Genomic DNA, 20060 nt, shown 5'->3' with positions numbered 1-20060 from the left:
TATGGCAACTGAGCAGCATGAAGAAAAACCACTATTTTTGCAGGGAGTTGTTGAACAGATTTTATTTTTCACATTCATTCCTAACGGTACAAAATCCAGCAGGTAGGGTGAGGCAGGTCCAGACTTGAATGTCTGAGAACTTGATCTGGGCTGCAACATAACATAAATACAAATCCCAAAATACAAGTGAGGCTCCTCACTCTCCCATGATGCTTCCAAATTCAGTTACTCACTCTCTGTCTCTGTTGTGAAGGTACACTGTGGTACTGCTGGAGCACTGCTGTGTAATGCCCACACTCAACACTGGTTTCCTAGCCTACTGACATTTGACAAAGCTTTTAAGGTCTTCAAGGAATTTAATATACTCCTGGTGCTCCAGTGCAGTGCTGAGCTCAATTAACTCATCAGCAAATGTGTTATCCACCCCTCGATCAGCCAGGAAATCCATTAAGTGGTCGTACAGAGCCTGCAAGCAAGGAACAGAAAACAGCCTTAGCAGAGCACAGCTGGGGATGTCTTGCTTCTGAGATGTCAGTCTGTAGCTGGTATCACTGTTTCCCATCCCATCAGGCCAAGCTGTGTCCTGGAGCTGATAAAAGGGACCATAGGAGCCCACACACACTGAGCTCTGCCTCCCCTCTGTGTAATGCCATGGGGTCACGAGGGCACGCTGTGTGGGCAGTATGTGGAAAGGGGAGTAGCTGGTGTCTCTGTTTGAGACACTCAATCTTTCACTATCTGTACACCATTTTTTCTTGCTTCAAATCTTACTATACTGCAATACATTTATGCTTGTGGGCTCCCCCTCTTGCTCCTCACAGGAACAGATTTGGCACTGCTTAGTGCAGTATGCCAATACCTGTCATACTGCCTGAGACAAGTAACAGTAAACAAATGGTTCGTTTTGGACTTCTGGAATAGGAGTAAAACATAAATCTTACAAATCTGAATTAGAAGCAGCACTGTGGGATATTCTAATACTCACTAAGCAGTCTAATATCAGTGCTTTCAAAGAGCAAAGTTTTAATCACACAATGCACGGTCCCCAGCTAAGAATGAACCTTTTGCAAGCCTGGCACTGAGAAAACATGAGTGGATGCCAAGTTCTGGGATGGCAGTTTTTAGAGTCACCACTACAAAAACATAACTGGAAAACTTAGAAAAGAAAGATACCTGCATGTGCTATCTGATAAACAACAGAGCTTAAAAAGAAATTAAAACATATTTTGTCAAAGCATCTCTGCAGCATAATACAGCTGGAATTGCTTTCAGAGCGTCCATCCCAGGCTGAAACACAAAGGACAGGATCCATGCTAACTGAGGAGTGAGTGGAGAGCCAGGCAAGAAAAGGCAAAGTGCCCTGTGCAGCCCACAGCCGTGCCAGCAGCACTTACCCAGTCGAGGGAATCTGTATTGAGGGTGTAGTTGGTGTCCTTCCAATCTGATTCTCCAGTGGGCTGAAAGCTGACCTCCCTAATAGTGAAAATGTCACTTTCTTCCTCTCCCTCGTGGCCAACCTGAAACAGGAAATGAGACACAAGACATATTAGCTCTAATTACAGGGCACCATCAGCTGTTTCATCCCAAGCTGCAAATACAATGCTGCAGGCAAAACCTCAGGTACTTAACCCGCACTTAAAGCTGCTCTTCTCCCCTCCCAGCACTGCCAGCAGACAGCAGTCATCTGCTACAGTTTGCAAAATAAACCACACAGATCAGTCTGTAGCTCTCAATTATATGTTCTCCCTCCTTTGCTTGGTTTTTAAATAAAGAAATCTCTGCCTCACTTTGCAGATCTCATAGCAGTGAGATTTGCAAGCTAGTGCAGCACTGCATGAAATCTGTTGTGTTTGGGTCATTCTTATGTTTGTCCCATGTCAGTTTGCCATGCTGGTCACACTGCTGTGCCTCTCTCCCTCCTCTGCCACCACTCAATGAGCTGATCAGAAAGCCAGGTCAGGACATGAGCAGAAAGGAACACGATTACAAAGATAAAGATAAAGCCTCTGTGTTAGCAGAAAAGATAAAAGGAGACTGCATTTTCAGCACACTCATAAAACTATGGGACTATGAGCAGCAGTGGCACAGTTACACTGCAGCAGAAAGCAGGAAACACCCAGAGCTCACCTCATCCTCGGGGTAATGGCAATCAAGCACAAGGGTCTGCTTCGTATCGTCCTTAATGACTTCCACAACGAAGTTCGGAGTCGATGTGATATCGGGCTGAAGGAGAGAAGCACCCATCAGTACTGAGGGCTGAGCAGGCACGAGGCACCTGCACTGGGTGCTGGGGAAGGGCACACGGGGGGCTCCCAGAGCCGCTCTCCCCCGGACCCATCTGCCCCGCTGCCCTCCATGTGTTCCCACGCCCAAAAACCGACTGAGAGAGAAAAACAAAGCGAAAACCCTTTGGGGAATCCCCTCGCCCTGCTCTGCTCCGCGCCCACCTCCTCCTGCTCGTCAGGTTTCTGCTCCTCCGGTGCTTCGTCGTCCACCGCGGGCGGGATGCTGTTGTTGATGTTGAACGTAACCGTTATCCTACAAAGGACACGGAAGAGTTAAGGCCGTCTGCGTTCGGAAAGCACCGCCCGCATCGCTCACGTTTGGAACTTTGGCGCTCACTTCTCCCCGGCGACTTTGCGCACCAGCCGGGCCTCGGTGCCGTGCACCTCCAGCTCCCAGCCGCCGGACACTTTGGGCAGCGCTTTGTGCTTCTGGATCTTCCGCTCCTCCTTGATTTCATCCGTCAGGAACTGCGCGAACGCTTTGTCCCCTGCGGCGGGAGAGAAGAGCTGAGCACGGCGACCGCCCTCCCCCCAGCCAACCCCACGTGCTGCGCGGGCCCGCCGCTCCCCCGCTCCCCCGCTCTCCCCCCGCTCACCCTCGGTGTGCAGCCCGCCGCAGCCGCAGGACACGGCGCCAGCAGAGCCCCGCCGCGGGCGGAGCAGCGCCGCCCGCCACCCGCCGCCATCGCTCCGCTGCCAGAGAGAGCGCGCCAAGGGCGGCGGCTGCAGGAGGGCGCGGGGCGGGAGGGACGAGAGCGGGCGGCGCGGGGGCAGCGCGGGGCGCAGCGAGGCGGCGGCGCGTAGGGCTCGTGCGAGCAGCATGGCGAGACGGGGAGAGGCAGCTGACCCGGAAGTGCTCCGGCCGCTTCCGGCGCTCCGCCTCTCGCGCTGCGGCGCGGGTTCGAGCGCCACCCCCGGCCTGACCTTGTGGGGGAGCCGAGAAGCTTCGAAAGGCGGCGGAGAAGGGGGGTGGGGGGGAGGAAGGAAGGCAGTGAGAAGGGGAAGCAGCGCTGCGTGCCCCAACAGCGGCCGCTGCGTCACCCCAGGTGAAGCGGTGAACGTGATGTGTGAGCAAAGGATAGCTGAGGAGGCGATGGGCCGTGGCACCTCCCTTCTACAAATTGTACAAGAAAAACAGTACTTTTTTTTTTTTCTCTTTGTATGTAGAAATTTTTCTTTTTTTTCCCATCAATAAAACCTGCTCAGAATACAAACATTATCATCAAAAAATATCAAGTCTACTAGAAGAGCTCTCGTTTCCTCATAGACAAGCCTGTTACATCTCAGCAAACATCAAAGACTGGCACAAGACACCGGCGCCCCTTTCTGCCACAGAGAAACTGTTAAAAGGATGATTGTCCAAAGCCACGGAGACCCGTGAGGCCTGGCTCTCACAGAGAAGCCATTTTCCTCCAAGGTTTGTACCTGATGGGCAAGACAAAAGCCTGCTGTTCCTGTACACTCATTACAAAACAGCAAACGGTCCTTCAGAGTGAGCCTCAGAGCCCTGCACCCGCTGGTCCCACAGCCCGGCTCAGTTCTTGGCTGCTCTGAGCTTCCTGCGGAAATAATCGGGCGCCGCGTCGTACAGCCAGTCTGCATCCACCACGCACAGGTCCCGCATGTAGCACTTGTTGGTGTGCAGCAGCCCGTTGTAAACCACACAGGAGGGTTTGCAGTGGAAGAGCACAGAAGAGGGATGGATGGCCACCAACTGGTGGGAGTTCACAGTGCTGTAGGTGCCGTCCGGCTGCAGCTCGGCGGCGTTCATGAAGAGGCTGTGAGCCAGGCAGCGGCGGATGTTGGAGGTGTCGGAGCGGGAGGATTCCATGGGCACGGATAGCTGGATGGCAGCCAGAGAGACAAAGCAGCTGGTCACATCTTACAGCACCCCGCAGCACGGGCACAGACATCCCTAACAACACATCTAACAAGGCCGGGCAGCACGGATCGCTTCCCAATCTTCCCTCTGATGGCTTCGATCCAAAAGACAGGGAGCCAGATCCTACAGGGCTAGCTGAAGCACTACCCTAGCTCCACTTGCAGGCTCTAAGAGCCCTTCTTGTGTGAAGGATGAGACGGGCTGTGCCTGCTGCTCCACCTGGGTTGGCATCTATGCCTTGCAGGGAAGCAGCAGCCCTGGCAAGGCCTGCAGTCTCCTAAACCTCCAATGCTACTGAGCCCATCCTCCCCACCTGTATGGGAACTGCTGAGTCACGGCCTGAACTTCTGATTGATCACCTGAGGCGAGCCATGAGTCAACCAGAGGAGCACAGGTGAAGGCAATTCACCTGTGCTGCCGGAAGACCTATTTAAGAGCTGGCTACCAGTAGGGAAGGATCTCTTCTGGAGATTGCCTCTTCTGGTGTTTTGTAGGTGAGCCCAGCATAAGGGTAAGCTTTCCATTTATTCTCTTTTGTTATCATTGTCCACTCTGCCTAACTCTCTTGATTATATTGTAACATCTTGATATCCATTGATTATACACCACCCCAAAAGCCCACCCTCCCTTCTCAGCAGCCTGGATGAGAGCTGGAGGCCACAGCAGCAGGCATGCTGTTTGTTATTTGTTCTCACTGTATAAACCTGCACTTGTCTGAAGGGTGGGCAGTCATTCTTACAGTGTTGAAGAACAAGTGTGTATGTGCACAATAGTGGGGAAACAGCCCCACTCTAACGGGCTTCTGAGAGCAGGCAAGATTACATTATAATCCAGCTGGCCTGGACAACCACATTTTCTTGCTCCTAGGACATCATGCAAAAGAAAGCAGTTTGGAGACAAACAGAAGAAATAGAGAAATGCAGTATGACAACAAGTTACCTTCGCACAAATGTCCCTGAGCTGAGCTCTCACATCTGACACGAGCATCATGTTCCTGCCGTTGACAAAGTTCTCCTTGCACCATTCCTGCAGCAGAGGCATCAGGAGTTAAAGGAATTGCTCCTTCACCCAGGAAGCACAACTGTCTTTGGATGCCACGCAAAGAGGAATCCTCATAGACACAGTCTCTCTCAGAGAAAACTGCTAACTCATCTCCTTGTCACACTGCTACCCGATTACTCCCCCTTCCCGCAGCGCCAAGAAACTGCCTGTTGTTCTCCTCCCACTCAGAGCTGCTCTGCAAGGTCACTGCCAGCTGCAAAACAGCACTGCATATCCCACAGGCAGCAAAAACAAATTACCTGAGAATAACAGATGTTGCAAGAATGGGATACGCTAATCTATAAATCAACTGAAGGAATTCATAGAGGAGCACAAATAAAAAATCTGTTCTTAAATATGCTCGGTGTTTCTGTAGTGAATGGCACACGTCCAGGTGTTTAGCAGCAACTCCCAGCACCCCCTCACTTCCAGCTGTAACCAGGCAAGGAGGAGATGTGGTTCTGATCACAGAGCTGATCTCACACAACTTTGGTAACCAGTTCCTTTCTGGGGAAACCTCTGGCACTGGAACAACTTCCTCTGCTGCCCATCTGTAAAGCACGAGCAACATCTCTGTTCTCACAGGTGCTTTGGAAGGATGCAGATGTCACAGCTGCAAGCCAGAAGAACTCCTCACCAGCACAAACCCTGGAATCCTCAGAGCATCCTACCTTGTTGCCACTGACATTTTTGAAGGCTCTGTACACGTTGAGCAGGGTGAGGTGATCCCCCTCACTGGAGATAAATTTCTTCCTGACAGCCTGCACCTCGTCACGCCGTGCCGGAGGGTTGTGCAGGACACTGTCCACTGATAACAGCGATACGATGGTCAGAATCTCCTCTGTGCAGTGGAACTTCGGGGACAGGAGGATGGTCTGGAAAGAACAACATTGATTTTTGGTTGACCAAATACACCCCAGGTGGGAAGGCCTCTCTGTTCACTGACAGCCTGGGAACTTTGCCAGGCACTGTTTAGAGCAATTTCACACACGACTGGGCTTAGGGACAGCTGTAAGTCCTCCTGAGGAACCACTGAGCACCTTTCAGAGGCACTGCTGTGCTCTTTCTCGAGACCATTCACTTCAGATACAACACAAACATGGTGCCCAAAATTCACTACTGCATCAAACACATCCCCAAACTGTCAAACCATGCTACAGACAATCCCAGAAATAGCAAGGGAATCGACCCTGTTTCAGCTTCAGATGTGCCAGAGGAAACAAAGCAGCTTTTAAACATCTCCTTTAAATGAACAAATGATGGGCAAAACAGCACAGCTGCTGTAAAAAAGCTGTGCTTCATTAATGTACTGCAGATACAGTGGTACAGCTGCAGTCACCCCAAATTCCAGACCTTTTTAGGCATTTGAAAGAGAAATGCCAACGGTGCTGGGAAAAGTAGGTGAAATAAAAGCAGTTCTGCAGTTCTTACTTTGGAGAACTTTGGTTCCAGCGGGAAGGCTGCCATCTTCCTTCCCAGGGGAGTCAGCACAAGCTGATCTTCCTTTCGCTCCACAGCCCCCAGCAGGTCCAGCTGCTCAATGGCTGCTTGGATAGCATCTGTCAAAACAAGAAGGTTTGGGCTGTGACAGACACGAAGCGGAAGGACCAGCAGCAAACATCACTCCTCTTTCCCCAGCCCAGAGGGACAACACTTGCAGTTTATCGGTTTAGAGGAACAAATGCCCCAAGCAATAATGCAACCCCCTTTGTCCAGTAGAACAACCATCTTTTCCAATTTACATAGCAAGAAAACAAGCAAAACTAAAGCTGCCATCTCTAGCTTTGAGCAGAAGTCACGCGAGATTCTCTATGGCTTTCTGTGGCATTGTTCTTCATGAGCAACAAGTGCTCACTGCTCTGTTTGGAAGCTGTGCTCTCCAGCTTTCTGTTGTAACCACGACTGCTCTGATGAACAGTGAGTGAACCTGAGACTTTGGGACCACCAGCAGATGCAGCAGGGAGAGATTGCTCCCTTCTCACAGCCCTCACTTTCCACACTTCTCAGGCTGCCCTGAAGACATTATTTTTAAGCTATTCTTTAGGTACTCATTTTTCCATTTATTTTTCCCCCAGGACTGCTTATGTAAGCACTTACCAGGAGATGGTTTGGACATGAAGTCAAAGGTGAGTATGTTGGGAATTCTCAGGGCCAAGAGCTGAAGCAGCACACTGGCCAAGTTACACCTGCATAGGCAGAAAAAAACAACTGAAATTACCTCATCTTATAGGCAGATAACAGCATAAAAAAAAAAAAACAACAACCTAAAAGCATGAAGAAAGTGAACAGAGTTCTCAGATCTGTGCTCTAACTTGAAAGAGACAATTCCAGGGCTGCAGACCAGTCCAATGACAGCTGGTGAAACCTGACTTCCTGAACAGTCAGACCTCACCTCCAGTTTTGCTGGACCCTGAAGCCTCTCTTAAAGCCAAGCACCCACCCTACAGATGGACTCTCAAGTATTTTACCAAGTGCCCCAATGGACAACGTGCAGATGACTCTGCTGGAGCCTGCAGGAGTGGCAAACCCTGCATTACCCTTCCCTGTGGGGAAGGTAATAATAGACTGCTAGTTCTGACTGAAAGGAAAAACTCCCTGGCCAGACCTCTCAATTCTTTGATATTAATCATTTCACCATCACGTGCTCTCACCTCTGTATCTCAGGTACTGTCATTTTGTCAAACTTCTCAAACTCATCCTCAGTGTAGAGCCGGTAGCAGATCCCACTGTCCTCTCGCCCTGCTCTCCCTGTCCGTTGCCAAGCCTGGGCCTTTGACACTCGCTGCACTGCCAACACTTCCAGACCAATTTCTGAGTATGGAAAAGCATCATTTCTGTCACTGGTTGCATAATGCAGGACCTTGGAAAACATTAGCTCGTTAACAAAAAATCCCAGGAGCTTCCTGTCCAACTACTGTACGCATCAGAAACCTGGGATGTTAACTGAGGCAGCACAAAGTGTGTTTTACATCAGCTGCCAATGGGAAGTATTGCTTCAAAAAACCCAAACTTCTACAACAGCATTTCCGTTGTTCCTCGGGGTTCCTCACCAGGGTTGTACTTCTTTGCTTTGACCATGCCTGTGTCCACAACAAACTTTATACCCGAAATGGTGATGGAGGTTTCTGCGATGTTGGTGGAGAGGATCACTTTGCGGCAGCCCTAAGAGGAAGAGCAAACTGAAGCAGTCAGAAGCCACCTCAGATCAGCTGCAGTAGAGAAATGCCACTGATTTCAGCCAGCACGGGTCAAGCCTTCATACTACTACAGCGTGCTACAATCATGTGTTATGTTTGCTATAGCAGATCTTGTAAATGAAGATCATCTCTAGCTCCTAATCAGATCCTGAAACGTGTGCCTATGCTGTTGTAACAAAATACACCACCCAGCAGAACAGTTATCAGGGCATCTTTAAACCACTTTGGTTCCATTTCTATCACAAGTGCAAGAGCCAAATTCCTGTTTATCTGCTGATACGGGGGTCCCAGGCAATTGGCACAATTTCCTTTTCTTATGGCCCTGCCAAACATATCCAGGTGCTTGGCTTCCTTAGCATTTGGCGAGCCTGCCATCTTCCTTTCTGTGCTACTGACACAGTCATACAAAACGAGGCACATTTCAATCACTCTGTCCTTTTTCCCTCTCCCTAATCTTTCCTTCTTTTCATGATCCCAGATAACTTATCCTATGGCTCGTAACTCCATCAAAGCTAAAGCATCTTGTATCACTCTGGAATCATTCCACCTGAAGTCAGTGGAGACAATTCAGACCATCAGTACAGACTGTTTTAAGACCCAAAATTCTATGGTTTTTTTCCCAAGCACTCACACAAGCAAACAGACAAACTTATTCTGATTGTCCACCACATTCTCTCACCTTGGGGGCAGCCTGAAAGACTCGGAGTTGTTGAGAGTAGGGCAGAGAAGCATAAAGAGGCATCACTGTCATCTGCGGGCAGCCATCAGGGAGGTGCTTGGCAATGTCTCGACAGGTTTTGGTCATTGCTTCAATCTCTTCCTGACCAGTCAGAAACACGAGGATGTCCTGAGAAGAGGGTGCTTCCTGGAGCCAGAGGGAAAAGCACGTGAGAAGTTACAACAGATTGGACATGGAGAGAGAGCTGAGCTTGTGATATCAGCAAATCTTCCAACATGTTGTCCTGTTAGCAAGTCAGCAAAGCATGTAAGACAGAAAAGACACATTCTGTGCAAGGTGGAACAGCCCTAAGATTCCGATGGATTCGCCATTGGTGAAGGGTAAACAGCATTTTACAGTGTTGGGTCTTAACGAGGATGAAGAAATCACTCAAATTCACATATCTGTCCAAAACATGCAGGGAGAGGGCCAGCAAGCACCCAGACACAAGTCAGTAAACACAAAAAAACTCAAGTGAGACAAACATTTCAGTACGAATTAACACCAGAGAGCTTTGCATAGCAGTCTTTTTTCAACTCCAGCCTTGACAGAGAAGCATCGTAATTCTACCAACAAGAGCATCTGCAAAGCATTAGATGCAGAATAATAAGCACTTCAATTAAATGATTTAATTGTCCTTCAGTTCTGCATTCAAACATCTAATCCCATCTCACTGTTATTTGAACAGACTCCTACTCACAAACCTAGCATACTTTGCAGTTACCCACTTTTCCCAGAGGAAGCAATGAGCACTTCAGGGACACCTGTGATTCAGTGGTCAAGCCATCTCCAGGCCAGATGGGCTCAGAGCCTTTGCCACAGCAACCTGAGCCCCCAGCAGACAATCTGTGGCACCAGGGAGGTGCAGACTTGATGAGATGACCATACCTGGTGGATCTGGAAGACTGACACCAGTGCTGCTTGGAGGTAATCGCTCTGAGGCTGTTTGGTGTAGAAGACCTGAATGGGATGTTGCCTGCCTTCTAAATAGAGAACAGGAGCTCCATTGAAGTACTGGGAGAACTGATCGACATCCATCGTAGCTGACATGACGATCACCTACAGTGTGAACATAAAATGGGTGAGCACAGCAGTTCACACCCAGCATGAGACTCATGGCCAGGGCTAACCCATAGCCAGCTTCCTGAGGCTGCAGTACAGATTCAGAGCAGCAAAGAGCACACAGACTTTGAGACAGGATGATCTTTGCTTGTATAATACCAGAGCCGATAGCTTTAACAAGTGTGATGTGCTGGTATGAGAAAACAAGCGAGAAGGCACAGTAAAATTCTCTTCTGACATTTAACAGAGCTGAGCACACAAAGCAAGGTTGCACAACAGCCTGTTGAACAGACTGCACTAGGATCATACCAGTCTTCCTACATGCCTTCCTCATCAAAACCAAGGTGCATTCATGCAGTTTATCATGTACTTGCCCACTCCAAATCATGACCTGACACATACGTGCAACGTCTTCCCCCAGTACGAGCCTTTCATACAGCTTCAGTAACAGAGAGAAAGCTCCTGTCTCCAAGGCGAGTGCCAGACTCTCAGCAACACACTGTAATTTGGCCACCCTGAACTATTCAGATTTAAAGGGATTTTTCAGGAAAGGAAAATATGTAAAGCTAACATTTGAAACACACTGTAAACTCCAGGTGTTGCTCATAAGGCACAGAGTCCAAGCCCCATCTCTGCCATCCTAGCCGAACATACCTTGAGGGGCAGTTTGCCCAATTCTTTTCGTTTCTTTTGTGCAGCTTTCACCACTCCAAAGAGCACATCAGTATGGATTGTCCTCTCATGGGCTTCATCCAGGATGACAACGCTGTACTTCCGCAATATAGGATCCCCAATGGCTTCACGAAGCAGCATGCCATCCGTCAAGAACTTTATTCTAGTTTCATCAGATGTGAGGTCATCGAAGCGCACCGTGTAGCCAACCTAAGGGAGCAATCGTTACAGAGAATTTACTGGTCTCACTGGTGCTGTACCACAAAGCAGAACTGCACAGTGCCACATATCAGCCAGACCAACGTGACACCGAAAGCTCCCAGCACTGTAGCCCATTAGGTTTTTCTCAGCTGAAAGCTCATCAGAAACACTATAGGTTTCCTCTCTTTTAGCCGGCATTAGAAATTACTGCATGCTCTCCGAACGGTTTTATTTATGCAAAATCCTTTTCTTCCACTTGTCTCCCACAGGTTCACAGACTAGCAAAGATTCAGCACTTTGCTCTCCTTGACTTCTGATACAGGGAAGAAAAGAAGCGAGGGCTTTTTTTTGTCTGTTTTATTCATTAACCAGTATTTATCCAAATAAGAGAACGCAGATAATCATCAAGTAAAGAACTACAAACATGGGTTCCCCTGAGCCACAAAAAAAGCAAAAACCATTTTTCCCATTCAAGCATATTACAGAGGACTGCCTACCACCTTTACAACTCTTAACATTTTTACCTTATCCATTCAATGAATGACACTGCAGTACTAAAACAGCTCCCTAAAGACCATCGGAAGGCACCTACCAGTTTCCCCAGCTCCGTCCTCTTCTCATCTGAGACTCTGGTAGCTAAGGAGATAGCTGCTACTCTGCGAGGCTGTGTCACAGCAACGATGCCCTGGCGGCCAATTCCTGCTTCATAGAGATACTGAGGGATCTGAGTGGTCTTTCCTGAGCCCGTTTCTCCTGAAGAACAACAAGGGAATAGAATCAGAATTGCAGGGGTTGGAAGGGACCTCCGGGGATCACGAGGTCCAACCCCCTGCTGAAGCCAGGCCCCTCAGTGGTTCCTTGTATGGGAGATGCTCCAGGCCCCGATCACCTCTGCAGCCCAGTGCTGGACTCTCTAGGAGTCCCCTTTTTTGAACCGAGGAGCTCAGAACTGGACAGAGATCTGGGAAAACAGAGCTTTCCCATCTAGAGCACCTTCAAACAAAAGGTTCCAACTCATTCTCACGGCAGTTCCGCAGGGCCGGCACCTCACCTCACCTCACCTCACGCAGCGTTACCACACAGCAATCACCTCAGCGCCGCCCACCCCCGCCCCGGCCGCTCACCGATGAGCACGGCGCATTCCAGGCCCCGCAGCTGGCTGAGCAGAGGCCCCCGCGCCTGGAAGATGGGCAGCTCGCGGCGCTGCGAGGCGGCGGGCGGCAGCGGGGGCCGGCGTGGAACGGCGGGCGAGCCGGGCAGCATGGCGGGACCGCACCGTCAGCCGCTCGGCCGGAGGCGCGACGCCGCCATCTTGTGGTGCTCGCCTTCGCGCGGCGCGCTGGGAGAGGGTGAGGGCGGGCTGGGGGCGGGCTGATCCTTCACGCCCTCACAGCCCTCCTGAGCACCGCCGCGGCTCGCGGAACGAAATGGTGGTTTTCATCAATTCCGCTATCCAGGACAGATGGAGTCCAAGTGTGGCTGAAGCAGATGAGCTGAGCTCTTGGACTTCCTTGCATTTATAAATCAACAGAGCTCCAAGGAAACCCATAGTGGCGTTCTGTTGCTGCACGGTGTTGCAGCCCTGCCCCCCAAACTTCACAGACACACACAGACAGACGCTACACCCCTACCATGCTCACTGTACCACCCTTTTTCTTCACAGTTCTCAGAGACAGCTGCAGGAGAAGCTTGCTTACCCATCCCTGCCTCCAGCCTATCATACAAAAGATTAACAAAAAGAAAATCCAGAAAACATTTTATTCAACTCATTATCTGAGATATTTGAACAGTTCAACACCAGACAGACTCCTTCCTAGTGCTCCAAGGAACGTAAGGACTGCTGGAAGTGTGCCTGTGCAGGAGGCAGGCGGTGTGGCCCCATTTAGCCAACCAGAGTCACACCTGGTTGTCACAACACAGTTTTTGGGAGAAAAACCATCACAGTGTAGTCACAGCCTGCAAGTGTGTTCACAGAGAGGCACGTTCCAAAAAGATTTACGTTGAATGATGTATTTCTTACACTTCGAACAAGACTGGAGACACTACCATCTCGGACTAAAAAACATTTACCACTGAAATAGGGACTTGCACTCTTACCCATCTTGAAGCTGTTTTATCCAAGAATTAAAAAAGGAGTTAAAAAAGGCTTTTTTGTCCCCTGTAAAGTTCCCCATATAGTCTCCTGTATCAAATAACTTGAAAAAAATGCTTTAGAAATCACTTCAAACAAGTACTCATGGTCTTGTTAACTGAAGTTGACAGGAAATGGTTTCCAGTTTAAAGTTTTTTGGCTCCACTGGATTAACATTCGCATTACCAGCACAGTAAATTCCCCGGCTAAGGAAGACACTGGTAGCCTGGAAGGGTCTTGGATTAGACTGCCATTTCATAAAGTGCTTGTATTCAAAACCGTAGAGCTGATGAAGAGTGTTCTTTCTGCGATGGAGAACGAGGGATTCCCCGGGACAGAACTCCAGGTTCATCTCTCCCAGTCACTGCTGGGTTTTGGCACAGCCATCTGATTAGCCTCCAAGACGTTGACCTTCTCCCCACGCAAATCCTCCCGGCCGTTCTTCTGGCAAGGGATTGTAATTAGGATCATCTTCCGCTGTATCAAATATTGCTTTCCTGGAAAGCAGAAAGCAGTTTGTTTTCTTTCCACGAGAATACACGTTTAATAATAAAACCTAGACTGCTCCAATTCTACGCACATCCATAAACCGAGCAGGAGCAGTACTCAGGAATACCAGCAGCGACATCTGCCGAAGCTGTGAAATGAGGATGGTAATAGCTGTATTTCACTCAGTAATTACTCTGTTCATACACAGCTGGATTCTTATTCCTCACACGCACTTTTGGTGCCACCAACAGGCAGAAGTTTGTAACGACTACTAAGCATCAACAAATCAAGCACTTCACAAAGCCCTCAGCCATTCCCCTCTGTAAGAAAGCTTCCACTTACACATTTGACACGATCCCCTCCCTCGTTTGGCAACACACAAGTTAGATACAGAGTACAGACATACTGCAGCTCTGACTCGACTTCCCTTGCTTACTAGAAGTCACTTAGGTCGAGTTATACAGCATTTTCCACACAAGCACTGCTTCTTTATCTGTTCCAAACCAGAAAGCAATACTTACAGCACAGATGGTGTTCTCAGAAGCCTTCCGCCACCAGGCTGATTGGGAAAGACATCCTCTAAGAAAAAATATATATGCCCGACTGCAATGCCTAGTACATGGAGAAATATAAATGGTTATTTTCCAGTACTTCTTCACACCTCACAAATACTTAAGAATTTTTAGGGGAAAAAAAAAGAACACCCACTCTTTTCTTCACAGAATATATAATGAGGTATAGAAATACAAAACCCAGTGAAACGTGTTGTCTCAGACGATGAGTGTAACTTACACCGTAAGACATTAACACAGGCAAAACAGGCTGTCATTATAAAACAATATTACAGCTTCACTTGAGTTAATAAGAACAGTATTACATTCTGTATCAAGTGTCAGTAATCAGATTGTATATCTGCGCACATTTCAAGCAAGAAAGAGCCAAAGCCTCAGAAGCTCTTTGAATCTTTGTTACAGCACAAAATATGCTAGAGTCTGGAAATCAGAAACGCCTGGTACAAATGCACTGCCTTCACATGAGACCAACTAACAGTAAGCCACAAGAGGCAATCAGCCTTTGGGGCTGTTTTTCTTGTTGTTTTTTTTTTTCCCTCCCATGCTTCTTGTTTCATTAGCCTTGTGATTCTTACAGCTCCTTACCTAGGAGATCCACAATGATGGAGTTCCCCAAAAGCAGTGAAAAGCCCATCAGTACCCAAGGTAGGAACGGAGCTTGGAAGATGAGAAGCCCAAAGAAGTTCATACGGACGTAGGGATTCCTGCGGCTCCAGACGTACACGAGCATTATTGTGAACGCCTGACCCAAGAAAACCAAGTTGACAAACAGGCCAAAGATCTCCAATGGGTAGTTAAAGAAATTCACCAAATAATAGTTTGAGATCAAGCATGAGAAGAATTTGACAGCTTGATCTATAATCCCACGTTTTCCAAGCAATTCTTCCTTCTTTCCCAGGTTCAGGTAAACCACGTTTATGGTCAATCAAAGTCAACGCCTGTGGCAGGATGCAGTTTATCCAGAGCGTGAATAAACACTTAAAAATAAAATTCATCATGAAACCACTGAAGCAAAAGCATTTATTAGATAACCTAGGCATGATTACACACCTGAGCAGTCCCCCAATCTACTTCCATAATTCTGTCAAGCAGCAAAAAGAGTGAAAGATCAACCTAATGTCTGATAGAAGTGACAGTCCAAAGCACTGAAAGCTACTTAAAAATACCACTGTTTCTCATGCTACAAGAAAAACGTTCTCATCTAAGAATTAAGAGAAATGAACAGCAAATTTTGAGTTCTCTTTCACTTATCTTTTGCTTGACTACAGTATGTTGGAATAAAAACAGAAAGGATACAGTCATTAAGAGTCCTCCAAAAAGGAACATAAATACAAAATCTGCTGTCCGACCTCGAAAAGAGCCTTCTTCAAGCATCCGGCAGTAACGGTATCTGAAGTCACAGGTCAGGGAAACTGGACAACAAATGAGTTTAGACAAAGATCCCATGGGAAAAGATTGCATTTATATGATTTAAGATTGTGTATCAGTTTAGTTCATTAACTGCCTCATCCTGCGTGCCTCAGCAGAGTGGCCAATTCCAGGATAGAAATATTACTAGGAATTTTCCCCTGGACTTCAGAACTGGATTTCAGCTGAAGGACCTGAGTTGTACAACAGATTCATGACAGCACAGAAATAAATGGCAGAGTGCTTGATAAGTTACAGAGATCCCGTTGATGCCCAGGCCATCAGCTAACCTAGCATTACTGAACTCTTGGTAACTTGGCACAGAGTAGAATTAAACCTGCTTGCACACAGTGCCATTATGGAGTTCTGCTTTCCAAGGAGGGAAAAAACAAAAGTCATGAAGGATACAAAAAGATCATGTTAAATAAAAAATTAAAGCCGACTGGTCCAAAGAATAAGTAGTTGGTGATTAACCGCCATACCTGGAAATGACACAAACGCAAGGCATTTAGATGTGACAATTTATTGCTACACAGAAAAGAAAATAACAAAGTAACAGAAACCTCCCTTACAGTCAGTGAATGTAAGAGCAGGGCTCAGAGGCACTCATCTCCTCCGTGTGAGGAGTTACAGCCCCCTACAGCACTGCACTTCAGGAAGACTTACGCGCTCACCAGATTACTTTAAAACCTCTCACACATCAGGAGCCACTTACTTGAAAGTGTTTAAATATTAATTCGGGGTTGAAATACAGCTGGAAGGGTGTAATTAGTTCTAATTGCTGGAAAAGAACAGAACAACGAATCAATGCACCAGGAGCTGCACAAACACAAACAAACACAAACACAAACACAAACCATCAGCGCCGTGCTGCGCGGAGACGAACCGCGGCAGTCAGCGCGCACATCTTCAGCACAAGGCCTCGTCACGGCTCGGCCGCCCGCTGCCGTTCGCGGGTTCGGTTCCTCCCAGCCCCCCGAGGCCCTGAGGCGCTGCCCGCCCGGAGCCGCCCGTAAGGGAGGACAAGGGACGGGACCACCTCACTGACGGAACCCCCCGCGGCCGCGGCCCCGGCCCCGCTTCCCATCTCACCACAGCGGCGGTGGTGAGGACGCAGGCTGTGGTGTAGGCCCGCGTCACCGGCGGCACCTGCAGGTACTCCTGCCGGAAGGTCTGGTACGCCATCTTAGCGCCCCCGCGCTGCTTCCGCTTCCGCCTCCTCTTCGCGCATGCGCGCACATCTCCCGCCCCTCCGCCAATCGGCAGCCGAGCCACGCGCAGCCCGCGCAGCCACGCTGCATCCTCATTGGCCGAGCGGAGAGCGCGGCCTTTCTCCTTCTCCACAAGCTCCCCGCCCCCGTGAGCTGGAGCGCTCGGTGATTGGTCGGTGCCTCCATCCTCGCCGCCACCTTCTGGTCGCTGATTGGCTGCCGTTCTGAGGGAGTTCGAACGAAGCGGGAAGCTCGACCTGAGTAGATCTGGCCGTCTGAGGGGAGCGGGCGGGCGGTGGCGGAGCAGCTCTTTCCCGTCCCAGTTTCCGTGGTAAGGGCGCGAGGAGGTGAACCGGCTCCCCTCCGGCTCCCCGCGCACTTCCAGGCCCCGACCACCCTCCCTTCGCCGCCCCCCGGGCCGCCCTCCCGCCGCCATGTCGGTCCACCCCATGGCCTACGAGACGCAGTTCTTCGGGTTCACCCCGCAGACGTGCATGCTGCGCATCTACCTGGCGTTCCAGGATTACCTCTTCGAGATGATGGTGGTGGTGGAGAGCGTCATCCTGAAGAAACTCGAGGCGCTGCCGGGCGTCCAGATCAGCCGCTTCGAGATCCGCAGGAGCACGGAGAAGTTCCTGCACTTCATGAAGGCCCGCTTCGACCAGCTCTTCAGAAAGATGGAAGAGGTGCTCCTGCAGCTGGTGCTCAGCATCCCTGACAACGTGCTGCTCCCCGAGGACAGGGTGCACCAGCAGTACCCCTACAGCCAGGAGGAGTTCCGTGCTCTGCAGGATGAGATCTCCCAGCTGCAGCAGCAGTGCAGGGCCGAGGCAGCCGCCGGGCAGGCACTGCGTGCAGAGCTGGAGGAGCAGAGAGCCGTGCAGGCCGAGCTGGAGAAGGTTGTGCAGTGGTTTGATGGGCTGGAGAACGTCTGCAGGGAGCGTGGCACCAGCAACTTCAAAGAGAGCCTGGTGTTCCTGACACAGAACTGTAAGAAGCTGCAGGATGTGCTGAGAGACGTTGAAGGGAAGAGTAAAAAAATAAAGAAACAGCAACAGTTACTGTAATGGAAAACCCCAAAAGGCAACAGTGAACATTGGGATGGCTCGCTTCAAATGATGGGGTTTATCTTTCCGAAGCATCTCTGGTGCCTTCCCCACACAGTCCTGCCAGGATCCACACTGAGTGCTGCTGGAGAGAGCTGTGTGGAGCTGTGTCAGTTTGCACCAGCCTAGCAAATATGGGAATAAGGGACAGGAAAAGCCTTGGTTGTATGGGGAAAGACAGCTCTGACAGCAGTGCTTGGGAATGAGTTCTTGGTTGGATAACCTGACACCTTCCTGGCCTTAACGTTAAGTTTGAACAACCTTGACATAAACAAAGCATTTCTGTAAGGTTATATGAATACAGAGGAGAAGAGGTGGCTCGTGGTTAAGCAAGGAGCGTGCTGTGCTGCTCAGCCAGCTGACGCAGAAGCCACAGGAGGAAATCAGCAACTCAGCCACTTTCTCCTACTTCAGTTTATGTTGATTTATTTTTATTGTGCGGTGTCTTTTTTTCCTACTGACCAGTGAAGCTCATTTTATTAATGCTTATCAGACATTGCTGCCTGAATGCTGCGAGGCTAACAGGTGTGATTGAGTCATTTGAAGTCACTTAATTAAGCTTTTCTTATCTGTACTTCATTCTAAACAGATTACTGTCTGTGTGCACCTCTGCACTGCTCTCAGGTTATAACTCTCCTGTACAGGCTGATTTTCTTGAAGTAGTAATTAGTAATTGGTACTTAACGAGCGTGGATGCTTGAAAAATGTTAGCCACTGCTACAATAAAAGATGCATCAAAAGCATAAAGCAGGTTTAGCAGTTCATTCTTCCGAAGCTTGTGGAGATGGGGCGTAGGAGCAGCTCAGTGAAGCAGCGCCTCAGCTGTGTGCTGACGTGTGTGAGCTGCAGCACTCAGTGCCGCTCCTGAGAGGAAGGAAATCGCTGTCTAATGTTGGACTCTAGGAAAAAAAAAAAGGGGGGGGAAGGAGGGGAAAGTATCAGGAAATGGTCTGTTTTGGCTGAAAAACAGAATCTCTGTTCCTGAGAGGTCGCTCCTGCCGGAACAAAGAGAGCCACAGGCACAGCGATGGCCGGCTGCTGGGATGCTGCTGGCGATGGCGGCTCCGTGCCCTCCCAGAAGCATTAAAATAAATGGGGCACAAAGAATGTGCATTCAGATTGCATTAGCGGTGAAACATCTGATTCAGCCGAGCAAAGAACGCCTGGTGGCTCCTGGCAGTTGCTCCTTCATTTCAGGATATCTCTGGAAATTCCTTTATGAAAGAAAAGGGCTTCTTCCTGCTCTGTTATATTCCAGGAAATTCACCTCTCGCTTCCCTGCAGAGGAAATCCTGCTGCTCGCTGCCTGTGACCCTCCTGCTGAAACACGTTATTATTATTCCCTCATGCCACCTTAATTTGTAATAATTACTGCTTGGAACGGCGTTAGAGTAGAAGTCAGCTCTGAATAAACGTTATAATAGGCATGAAATTCTAATTTGCTGCTGGAGAAATCCGTTTGGAAACAGAATCCATTTAAGGGAAAATGAGGGGGAGCGGCCTTCAAGCCCTGCACCACCCCATTACCGCCAGCTACATCCCCATCCAGAGCCTTCAGAAGCAGTGAGGAAACCCTTCGTGCGGAAGCACGGCCGTCCCCCGGCACAGGGACTGCATCAGGAGCCACATTCACACCACGCTTCGTTTCTGTGGACTTTATTGTCATTTTCTTTTTGGTTCCAGAGTACAAAAGCATGCAAAAAATAGCCTCTCTATTCATGGTACATATTTACAGGGTAACGGCCACGTGCCATTACTGTACTGAGTGCACATACATCATGCTGGAGTCAGAGCACACACAGTCATACTTCACACCGAGCAGAACAAGAGACTTTAACAACAGGTGGAAATCAGGTAACAGCAGCAAGGTTACGGCACGCAGGATCAGAATTATATCCTGAAAAGTCATAGCTTTTCTTTTTTTTCTTGAACTGATGGTTTTTCAGAGCACCCAGCGTGCTGCTCAGCATGTGGTCTACAGGGCCAGCAAAGAAATCCCTTTCACTGCTTTGCTCAGCCCTGGTAAGGGGGAGAATTTGAGAACCCAAACTAAGTTACACGTACACATCAGGTATTGATGCCTGCT

At 49.2% G+C, this 20060-nt stretch overlaps 4 protein-coding genes across 5 annotated transcripts; 1 reads left to right on the top strand and 3 right to left on the bottom strand.

The window, feature by feature from the left end:
* Positions 1-316: 316 nt before the first annotated feature.
* Positions 317-3107, bottom strand: C1QBP (complement C1q binding protein; the record flags this gene model as incomplete). The annotated part of the gene is made up of 6 exons (XM_079545082.1): positions 317-466; positions 1395-1517; positions 2128-2223; positions 2448-2538; positions 2623-2773; positions 2882-3107. 6 exons carry the CDS (start codon positions 3105-3107, stop codon positions 317-319), a joined length of 837 nt encoding a protein of 278 aa, XP_079401208.1.
* A 640-nt stretch (positions 3108-3747) lies between these two features.
* On the bottom strand, positions 3748-11013 carry DHX33 (DEAH-box helicase 33). Its single transcript, XM_079545252.1, has 10 exons — positions 10840-11013; positions 10012-10182; positions 9085-9270; positions 8259-8370; positions 7860-8019; positions 7306-7394; positions 6640-6767; positions 5880-6083; positions 5107-5193; positions 3748-4128 (listed from the first exon to the last, which is right to left on the bottom strand). The coding sequence occupies exons 1-10, from the start codon at positions 10996-10998 to the stop codon at positions 3820-3822; spliced, it is 1605 nt and encodes a 534-aa protein (XP_079401378.1). The 5' UTR covers positions 10999-11013; the 3' UTR covers positions 3748-3819.
* Positions 11014-13580: 2567 nt separating this feature from the next.
* On the bottom strand, positions 13581-16842 carry DERL2 (derlin 2; the record flags this gene model as incomplete). Of its 2 annotated transcripts, none has more annotated exons than XM_079544976.1 (7): positions 13581-13686; positions 14200-14290; positions 14836-15031; positions 15547-15640; positions 16066-16139; positions 16373-16438; positions 16750-16842. In XM_079544976.1, the coding sequence occupies 7 exons, from the start codon at positions 16840-16842 to the stop codon at positions 13581-13583; spliced, it is 720 nt and encodes a 239-aa protein (XP_079401102.1). The 2 variants fall into 2 exon arrangements, with proteins under 2 accessions (XP_079401102.1, XP_079401103.1); XM_079544977.1 differs by having other exon boundaries at positions 16753-16842.
* Positions 16843-17302: 460 nt separating this feature from the next.
* On the top strand, positions 17303-17935 carry MIS12 (MIS12 kinetochore complex component; the record flags this gene model as incomplete). Its single annotated transcript, XM_079544983.1, has 1 exon — positions 17303-17935. One exon carries the CDS (start codon positions 17303-17305, stop codon positions 17933-17935), a length of 633 nt encoding a protein of 210 aa, XP_079401109.1.
* Between the last annotated feature and the right edge of the window lie 2125 nt (positions 17936-20060).

This window comes from Tetrao urogallus (genome assembly GCF_951394365.1).
Source record: "Tetrao urogallus genome assembly, chromosome: 20".
NCBI lineage: Eukaryota > Metazoa > Chordata > Aves > Galliformes > Phasianidae > Tetrao > Tetrao urogallus.
Note: the sequence above shows the minus strand (reverse complement) of the source record. Positions and strands in the feature narration are given on the sequence as shown.

Coding starts and splice junctions, on each gene's coding strand:
- DHX33 (XM_079545252.1), bottom strand. CDS start 10,998: ATGCTGCTTCGTGAAGCCATTGGGGATCCTATATTGCGGAAGTACAGC. Junction 8,020..8,258: donor AGCAAAGAAGTACAACCCTG/GTGAGGAACCCC, acceptor TTCCATACTCAG/AAATTGGTCTGGAAGTGTTG. Junction 4,129..5,106: donor TCAGGGACATTTGTGCGAAG/GTAACTTGTTGT, acceptor GCTGCCATCCAG/CTATCCGTGCCCATGGAATC.